Source organism: Coregonus lavaretus, assembly GCF_964263955.1.
Source record: "Coregonus lavaretus genome assembly, chromosome: 20".
NCBI lineage: Eukaryota > Metazoa > Chordata > Actinopteri > Salmoniformes > Salmonidae > Coregonus > Coregonus lavaretus.
Window position 1 is genome coordinate 33,540,599 of NC_140007.1, and position 10,601 is coordinate 33,551,199.

General features: G+C 41.5%; 1 protein-coding gene across 1 annotated transcript in view; it reads left to right on the forward strand.

Annotated features, from left to right (window-relative positions):
• LOC311148133 (plexin-A2-like) overlaps nt 1-1,649 on the forward strand; it is a 212,543-nt gene extending 210,894 nt beyond the window's left edge. The window contains exon 33 of the mRNA XM_084185028.1: nt 525-1,649. Coding sequence (XP_084041154.1) covers nt 525-620 — 96 coding nt within the window. The 3' untranslated portion in view covers nt 621-1,649. The remainder of the gene's footprint in view (nt 1-524) is intronic.
• Nucleotides 1,650-10,601: the final 8,952 nt, after the last annotated feature.

The window sequence follows — 10,601 nt, forward strand, 5'->3', positions numbered from 1 at the left end:
CAGCGTGTCGTGACTCTGTGTGACACTGCAGACAGCAGAGAGGAGACCTTGTCGGATTCCCCTTTGAACAAGACTTGACAAATGCCACGTTTACTGAGAGAAAAGCATAAGTTGAAACCGAGAAAGGGCATTATACAAGTTGGATTCCTCGGTTTTGTGCTACCATCTCCAACAGAGACAATGTTATATTCATGAAATAAAAAGCACACATGATCTCACCCATCCAACAGACAGTGAAGTCTGGACCTGTTGCGTGCTGACTGGCACAGACCAGAGTCATATATGAATACTTTATTAAAGTCATTCCTTACCATTCAGTCAACATTGGCTATGTTGTACAGATGTAATTCAGCATTATATGAGCATACTTTAAGCCACCAGCAATTGTCTATTTGTTCTATTTGACATTTTCTTGCAAAAGATTTGCATATGAAGGGTCTTTGCAATTGATGGAGTCCCTGCATGTGGCTTCCGGGTTAGACAACACTAAATCATGTTGTTGTTCTCTCTCTAACCCCTCCCAGATCACCATGGCCCTGGAGCAGGACGAGCAGGCTAGGAAACAGCGTCTGGCCTACAAGGTGGAGCAGCTCATCTCAGCCATGTCCCTGGAGAGTTGAGACAGACCACGGGATTAGACGACTGGACCGGCCAGGGATGTCCATCAGCCACCCAACCAACAGTCCCGATACTCACCATGGGAGGGACAACTAACCACCACGGACCTGGGACCTTTTAAATCCAGAAACAAAGAGTTTAGTTTTTATCTTATTTTCCTCTCATGCCATATTGCTGCCACCTGACTAAAAGCCTCCATAGTCTCTGGAAACATGGATGGTGATGACACCACATACCTCCATAAAGGCTACATGGCATCATTCTTTCCAAAGGATATCATTTTAGTGATGTGTGTATAGCCCTGAAGGAGAGATATGTTGAGAGACAGAACAAACAGAGGGGAGATGTTATAGTCAGATACACTCTCTCTGTCTGCTCAAAACTCACATCAGAGACGCTGAAAGAAGAAGAGAGAGATGGAGGATAAAGACTTCTCATGTTTGATTCCAGAGATATTGTTGCTGAGTTTTGCTTCCAAATTTGTATTTTTGTATGTGTACATTTTGATTTTATTGGTTGCAGTTGAGACATCTTCCTCTTGATACATATATGGACATTGTTGTACTGTACAAAGTCAAAGTCATAGGTTGTGTTATAACATGTGTTATAGGGTGGTGTGGCCATCAGAAAGACATGTCTTGTCCTCTGTTCTCCTCAGATATAATTACCATTCATTATCAACATGATACTCCAGACCAAGTGGACAGAACCCATCTCTGACTGTAACCCATCAGGCCTGTACAGAAACCAACCAAACGCATCCTCATCGTACGAGAGCAAACAGAACTCAGAACAGACCTCCTCTGAAGGGGTCAAAGTTCAACCAGCATGCTTATCGACCCCAAACCCCTTTACTCTGTGTGATAAGAGAAAATCCACAGGTCCACAGAGTATGTAGGGTATAAGGATAAAACAACAACCAGCACCATACTGGTTTGTATAAGAACCTCCTCAGCTGAAACGTAATCTGTATGTACTGTAGGTTGTTTTATACATGTCAATGTATGTGAATGTACAAAAGCAGGTGTGGATTATTTTTTTTCGTTTGGGTTTGTTTTCTAAACAAAACGCAGTCAGTTGAACAGAACTCTATAAATGGCTAAATCGATGGCCAACTGAACATGTATCCGTCCTAGTCCCTTTGCCCTCTCACAATTGTTTTACCTGTTACCAAATCTCTATCTCTACCATAGGAGGGTGTGTACTATACAAGTCTGTATTGTAGCCGTCGTTGTCGTGGCTACACTGCCCTTAACGAACAAATACCATAATATACTGGAGACTAGATTCTAGAGTCCTGCCAATATGGGGACTGAGGCCGTCCAGCCGGCGGCGGCAGTAGTGAAAACACTCCATAATATAACCACTGTTTGTATCGCTTTTGGGGATCGGATCAAGTGTGTGTGTAAAACTTGCATGCATCGTATCACATCAGAAGAAGTGTTTTCAAAGTCCATCTTTGTTTTTTTAAGTGCCAATGGATCAGGCTAGCTGGAGATGGCCAGCAGCTAAATGTTAGCAGACGTTAGTTTTCTACCCAACTACTACACCAACAACGTCTTTCTAAAAGACAGCACGAAGAAGCCTGTGTGGGTCTAGTTTGAGTAAGTGCCAAAAGATCCTGTCGTTTTAAATGATTCACTGGTGTCCAAATCGGTTAATGCTTTACAGAGGGAGCCAGCCAAGCCCTCAAACTGAAGTAGAGTCTGTAGAGAGGTGCTCATGTAACTGGAAGCTTGTGAACAGGCAGCAGGTATGAAGGAAGGTACTGTAGAAGGCTCAGGAGAGCGACAACTCAGTATAATAGTTACTTGCCCTTTTTTGTTTTGGGCAAGAAGAAAATATCTCAACCGCAAGCATGGACAAAAGAGGATATAACTGTCAAACATAATGCATGTTACATTACCAGGTAGATCTTTGGTAAGATTGGATTGTCCTGTACCAAACTAAACCCATTCATGAAAGGATATATAGACTGACTTCCAGTGAGGAATAAGAGGGAACCTTACATGTACTTGTCATAGCTGGATGACCATATACTGTAGATTCGACCTTCTGGATTAGTGACCACCACCATTGTGTTTTCTCCAGACTTCGATGTTTGCTCATTGTTTACATCAAGTACTTGAAACTAGATAGTATTAAAGGTGTACAGTATAATTACATTATTTATGGATGGAGAAAATATAACACCAATGTTGATGGATGAAAGGTGCTTATTATTTTTTCTGTGGCCTTAGAACTCCAAATGAACCAACCATAAAACCACTGAGTTCTCCTGATTCTTGTTCACCACTTCAACACTAATCTGCAGCCTCTGTCGGCTCCATTTTGTTGAATTTGACACTGTCCTTTTGATAAGGTACCTGGCCTGCCACGGTGTGTAAAGAAGTGAAAGGAAAGGTGAAGAGGGTATGACCTGGTACTGTACAGGCAGGTGGGCGGTGATTCAGTCGTCTCGCCAGAGCTGTTTGAAGAGTAGAGCTCAGTCAGAAATGAGAGAGAGAAACCCCTTTATAAAAAATAAAAAAATTGTACTTTTTCTCCCCAATTTCGTGATATCCAATTGGTAGTTACAGTCTGGTCCCATCGCTGCAACTCCCATGCGGACTCAGGAGAGGCAAAGGTCGAGAGCCATGCGTTCTCCGAAACACGACCCTGCCAAGCCGCACTGCTTCTTGACACACTGCTCGCTGAACCCGGAAGCCAGCCGCACCAATGTGTCGGAGGAAACACCGTACAACTGGCGACCACGTCAGCGTGCATGTGCCCGGCCTGCCACAGGAGTCACTAGAGCGTGATGGGACAAGGACATCCGGCCAAACCCTCCCCTAACCCGGACGACGCTGGGCCAATTGTGCGCCGCCTCATGGGTCTCCCGGTCGCGGCTGGCTGCAACACAGCCCAGGATCGAACCCAGATCTGTAGTGATGCCTCAAGCACTGCGATGCAGTGCCTTAGACCGCTGCACCACTCGGGAGGCCCTGAGAAACCCCTTTAGCACTAGTTTCCTGCTTTGAAGCAGTGCTTTGATCTGAGTGTAGTTGTGTGATCAGGAGATAGATGAGAAAACACATCAAAACTGGTAAAGAGAAATGCAGGGAGACCACATGATTGGCATGGTATTAATGTCTCCAGCTAAGGGGGGTGGATGGGGTATAGGGCGAGAGAGGGGGCTGTCTGTTGGCCCCCTGGTAAGCAGTAACTGCTCCTGCCCAATACAAATACTGTGTCTATAGGTACGCTCTAAATATACACACAGACACTCATGCTCAAATATACCTTGTATATTCCATGTGATGAAACTTTCCCCCTATACTGTCTGTCTTACACTATATTCGCCATAGTAGTAACGGATTAAAGGCCCAAGGCAGCCGTTTTTATCTCAATATCAAATCATTTCTGGGTAACAATTAAGTACCTTACTCAATCAAAATGGTCAAAAAGAAAACAAAATAACTTCTAACAAAAGCAATTTCTCAAGCAAGAATTTTGCTAGGATTGTCTGGGAGTGGTCTGAGTTGGGAGGGGGAAACTGAAAACTAGCTGTTATTGGCAGAGAGGTTTGGAACTCTTTCTTATTGGTCTATTAACCAATTTCCCACCTGGTGATGTCACAGGCAGGCCAAAACCAACACGTTTTTGTCTGCACTGGGCCTTTAAAGGAAAAAATAGGGATTTGACTTGAACAAAGTTTGCTTTTCTCTCGAGGGATCTTTATTTTATGCTCTGTTTTTGATTTGTCTTCATTTTCATAAACTACCATTCACTGTTTTTGCATCACTGTTCTTAAAATTCTGAATCCAACCTTGTCTTCTGGCCAGCATGCCATAACACCATTATATTACTAGTCTAAAAGGAAATAATTTCTCACATCGTATTATTCCTTAAATCTTAACTCACATCTGTCTGCATCTTCTTCCATTTTGTTTTGTGAAAGAGATTTTAATTGATTTTAACAGATTGATTTCATACTATACACTTTTGTATTTCTTGGGAGATGATGACATTCAATGAGAAATGAAAAGGTTACGTTTTTATAATTATGTTTCGTTTACCATTCTGCAGCGCATAATTTAATTTCACAGCCAGTTAGTGGTCTCTGAGACATGTTGCAGTTGATACACGTTGGCGATAGAATATTATTAAACGGCAACTTCATTTCCACTACAGAAGAGATAGGACCTAATTGAAGAAGATTGTGCACGTTTCTGCTCTTGGCGCTGTAGGTGATGTATTGATGTGTTTACTGGCAGGTTTCATTACTTACAGAAAAACAAGATAATTATTCACCTTTTTTATTTTCTCATGATGTCAGTCGGAGGAATTGAAAATCAGATTAGTATTATTCTCTTCATGTCAAAAATATCACAGAATATTAAATGTGTCCTTCTTCCATTCTTAACACAACACAATGTAGACAACCCTTTGTAGACACTGGAGCTCTGTAATATAGTCAATACAAATGATGACGATGAGAATAATAATAATGGCTGTCCTTGTTGTTTGATAAAAGTGTTGTGAAAATTGTAAGAAAGTTAAAAGTATTTAAAGAAGTTGTTCTTGTTTTTTTTATTTGCTTTGGTTTTGTTATGATAATATATTATTGTGTACCTATTGTAAATATGAAGCACACCTATTTTGCAAGCCAAGGATTCACTTTGTACTGTTGTTATATATAAATAAACTTTGCTGGTTAAAAAACACAGAGCTGAAATACACTGCCTTGTCTGATTGACATGAGAAGAAACAAACTGCCTCCGAGGATCAGACTAGGAGAATCCTGGGCAAGCATACTGTATGCGTTAGCTACAGTACAACAGATAGAGGTAGTCAGAAGTGGGAGATATTAGGGCAGGGAATTGCCAGGGACCTCACAATACGATATTATCATTATATGTAGGTGCCGATACGATATGTATTGTGATTCTCACGATTCTATATGTATTGGCCCAGTACATCACTGGGGCCAAGCTTCCTGCCATCCAGGACCTACAGTGAGGGAAAAAAGTATTTGATCCCCTGCTGATTTTGTACGTTTGCCCACTGACAAAGACAGGCGGTGTCAGAGTCATAGACTGTTCTCTCTGCTACCGCACGGCAAGCGGTACCGGAGCGCCAAGTCTAGGACCAAAAGGCTCCTTAACAGCTTCTACCCCCAAGCTATGACAGCTGAACAATTAATCAAATGGACACCCAGATTATTTACATTGACACCCCTCCCCCCTTTGTTTTTACACTGCTGCTACTCGCTGTTTATTATCTATGCATAGGCACTTTACCCCTACCTAAATGTACAAATTACCTCGACTAACCTGTAACCCCGCACATTGACTCGGTACCGGTACCCAATGTATATACAGTGAGGGAAAAATGTATTTGATCCCCTGCTGATTTTGTACGTTTGCCCACTGACAAAGAAATGATCAGTCGATAATTTTAATGGTAGGTTTATTTGAACAGTGAGAGACAGAATAACAACAACAAAAATCCAGAAAAACACATGTCAAAAATGTTATAAATTGATTTGCATTTTAATGAGGGAAATAAGTATTTGACCCCCTCTCAATCAGAAAGATTTCTGGCTCCCAGGTGTCTTTTATACAGGTAACGAGCTGAGATTAGGAGCACACTCTTAAAGGGAGTGCTCCTAATCTCAGCTTGTTACCTGTATAAAAGACACCTGTCCACAGAAGCAATCAATCAATCAGATTACAAACTCTCCACCATGGCCAAGACCAAATAGCTCTCCAAGGATGTCAGGGACAAGATTGTAGACCTACACAAGGCTGGAATGGGCTACAAGACCATCGCCAAGCAGCTTGGTGAGAAGGTGACAACAGTTGGTGCGATTATTCGCAAATGGAAGAAACACAAAATAACTGACAATCTCCCTTGGGCCTGGGGCTCCATGCAAGATCTCACCTCGTGGAGTTGCAACGATCATGAGAATGGTGAGGAATCAGCCCAGAACTACACGGGAGGATCTTGTCAATGATCTCAAGGCAGCTGGGACCATAGTCACCAAGAAAACAATTGATAACACACTACGCCGTGAAGGACTGAAATCCTGCAGCGCCCGCAAGGTCCCCCTGCTCAAGAAAGCACATATACATGCTCGTCTGAAGTTTGCCAATGAACATCTGAATGATTCAGAGGAGAACTGGGTGAAAGTATTGTGGTCAGATGAGACCAAAATGGAGCTCTTTGGCATCAACTCAACTCGCCGTGTTTGGAGGAGGAGGAATGCTGCCTATGACCCCAAGAACACCATCCCCACCGTCAAACATGGAGGTGGAAACATTATGCTTTGGGGGTGTTTTTCTGCTAAGGGGACAGGACAACTTCACTGCATCAAAGGGACTATGGACGGGGCCATGTACCGTCAAATCTTGGGTGAGAACCTCCTTCCCTCAGCCAGGGCATTGAAAATGGGTCGTGGATGGGTATTCCAGCATGACAATGACCCAAAACATACGGCCAAGGCAACAAAGGAGTGGCTCAAGAAGAAGCACATTAAGGTCCTGGAGTGGCCTAGCCAGTCTCCAGACCTTAATCCCATAGAAAATCTGTAGAGGGAGCTGAAGGTTCGAGTTGCCAAACATCAGCCTTGAAACCTTAATGACTTGGAGAAGATCTGCAAAGAGGAGTGGGACAAAATCCCTCCTGAGATGTGTGCAAACCTGGTGGCCAACTACAAGAAACGTCTGACCTCATTGATTGCCAACAAGGGTTTTGCCACCAAGTACTAAGTCATGTTTTGCAGTGGGGTCAAATTTCCCTCATTAAAATGCAAATCAATTTATAACATTTTTGACATGCGTTTTTCTGGATTTTTTTGTCGTTATTCTGTCTCTCACTGTTCAAATAAACCTATCATTAAAATTATAGACTGATCATGTCTTTGTCAGTGGGCAAACGTGCAAAATCAGCAGGGGATCAAATAATTTTTTCCCTCACTGTAGCCGCGTTATTGTTATTTTATTGTGTTACTTTTCATTTTTAATTTTTCTTTAGTTTAATTAGTAAATATTTAAAAAGAAGATGGAGAACAAGCTATAGGATGAAAAATTCCAGCGTTTTGGCGCACAACTGACTAGTGATAAGTAATGCTACCTACAGTATGGTGGGGGGGGGTTTAGTCTGCCCGGCGGCCTGGCTGAATTTCAGAGAACATAGAGACCCCCATCTTGGCGGTGTGGAGAGATTTTTAGCATTTTTAAGCCAGTTTTCTGCTATGATACACATTTCTCCATGGAGCTGAGAGAAATATTTGCAGTTTTAAAGCTAATTTCCTGCAATTCTACATACAGTGCCTTCAGAAAATATTCATTCCCTTTGACTTATTCCACATTCTGTTGTGTTAAAGCCTGAATTCAAAATGGATTAAAAACCATTTTTCTCCCTCATTTACACACAATACCCTATAATGACAAAGTGAAAACGAGTTTTTAGAAATGTTTGCAAATTTATTTAAAATGAAATACAGAAATATCCCCTTTACATAAGTATTCACACCTCTGAGTCAATACATGTTAGAATCACCTTTGTCAGCGATTACAGCTGTGAGTCGTTCTGGGTGAGTCTTTGCACACCAGCATTGTACAATATTTGCACTTTATTCTTAAAAAAATTATTCAAGCTGTCAAGTTCGTTGTTGATCATTACTAGACAACCATTTTCAAGTCTTGCCATAGATTTTCAAGCTGATTTAAGTCAAATCTGTAACTAGGCCACTCAGGAACATTCAATGTCGTCTTAGTAAGCAACTCCAGTGTATATTAGGCCTTGTGTTTTAGCTTATTGTCCTGCTGAAAGGTGAATTTGTCTCCCAGTGTCTGTTGAAAAGCAGACTAAACCAGGTTTTCCTCTAGGATATTGCCTGAGCTTAGCTCTATTTCATTTATTTTTATTTAAAAAACTCCCTAGTCCTTGCCGATGACAAGCATACCCATAACATGATACAGCCACCACTATGCTTGAAAATATGAAGAGTGGTACTCAGTGATGTGTTGTGTTGGATTTGCCCCAAACATGACGCTTTGTATTCAGGAGCTAAAATGTATTTATTTGCTGCATTTTTAGCAGATTTACTTTAGTATAGGGTCCCCCAACTGGCGGGCCGCGGGTGTTTTTATTTCCCCCCCCCCCCCCAGTTTCGGAGCAAAACATTTAATATATACAGTTGAAGTCGGAAGTTTACATACACTTAGGTTGGAGTCATTAAAACACGTTTTTCAACCACTACACACATTTCTTGTTAACAAACTATAGTTTTGGCAAGTCGGTTAGGACATCTACTTTGTGCATGACAAGTAATTTTTCGAACAATTGTTTACAGACAGATTATTTCACTTATAATTCACTGTGTAACAATTCCAGTGGGTCAGAAGTTTACATACACTAAGTTGTCTGTGCCTTTAAATAGCTTGGAAAATTCCAGAAAATGATGTCATGGCTTTAGAAGCTTCTGATAGGCTAACTGACATCATTTGAGTCAATTGGAGGTGTATCTGTGGATGTATTTCAAGGCCTACCTTCAAACTCATTGCATCTTTGCTTGACATCATGGGAAAATGAAAATAAATCAAATTGTAGACCTCCACAAGTCTGGTTCATCCTAGGGAGCAATTTCCAAACGCCTGAAGGTACCACGTTTATCTGTACAAACAATAGTACGCAAGTATAAACACCATGGGATCACGCAGCCATCATACCGCTCAGGAAGGAGACGCATTCTGTCTCCTAGAGATGAACGTACGTTGGTGCGAAAAGGGCAAATCAATCCCAGAACAACAGCAAAGGACCTTGTGAAGATGCTGGAGGAAACAGGTACAAAAGTATCTATATCCACAGTAAAACAAGTCATATATCGATATAACCTGAAAGGCCAATCAGTAAGGAAGAAGCCACTGCTCCAAAACCGCCATAAAAAAGCCAGACTACAGTTTGCAACTGCACATGGGGACAAAGATCGTACTTTTTGGAGAAATGTCCTCTGGTCTGATGAAACAAAAATAGAACTGTTTGGCCCAAATTGACCATCATTATGTTTGGAGGAAAAAGGGGGACGCTTGCAAGCCGAAGAACACCATCACAACCGTGAAGCACGGGGTTGGCAGCATCATGCTGTGGGGGTGCTTTGCTGCAGGCGGGAATGGTGCACTTCACAAAATAGATGGCATCATGAGGAAGGAAAATTATGTGGATATATTGAAGCAACATCTCAAGACATCAGTCAGGAAGTTAAAGCTTGGTCGCAAATGGGTCTTCCAAATGGATGATGACCCCAAGCATACTTCCAAAGTTGTGGCAAAATGGCTTACGGACAACAAAGTCAAGGTATTGGAGTGGCCATCACAAAGCCATGACCTCATTCCTATAGAAAATATGTTGGCAGAACTGAAAAGGCGTGTGCGAGCAAGGAGGCCTACAAACCTGACTCAGTTACACCAGCTCTGTCAGGAGGAATGGGCCAAAATTCACCCAACTTATTGTGGGAAGCTTGTGGAAGGCTACCCGAAACGTTTGACCAAAGTTAAACAATTTAAAGGAAATGCTACCAAATACTAATTGAGTGTATGTAAACTTCTGACCCACTGGGAATGTGATGAAAGAAATAAAAGTTGAAATAAATCATTCTCTCTATTATTATTCTGACATTTCACATTCTTAAAATAAAGTGGTGATCCTAACTTACCTAAGACAGGGAATTTTTACTAGGATTAAATATCAGGAATTGTGAAAAACTGAGTTTAAATGTATTTGGCTAAGGTGTATGTAAACCTCCGACTTCAACTGTAAATAAAAGCTGAAATAAACCATTCTCTCTACTATTATTCTGACATTTCACATTCTTAAAATAAAGTGGTGATCATAACTTACCTAAGACAGGGCATTTTTACTAGGATTAAATGTCAGGAATTGTGAAAAACTTTTGACTGGTAGTGTATATACAGTGGGGGAAAAAAGTATTTAGTCAG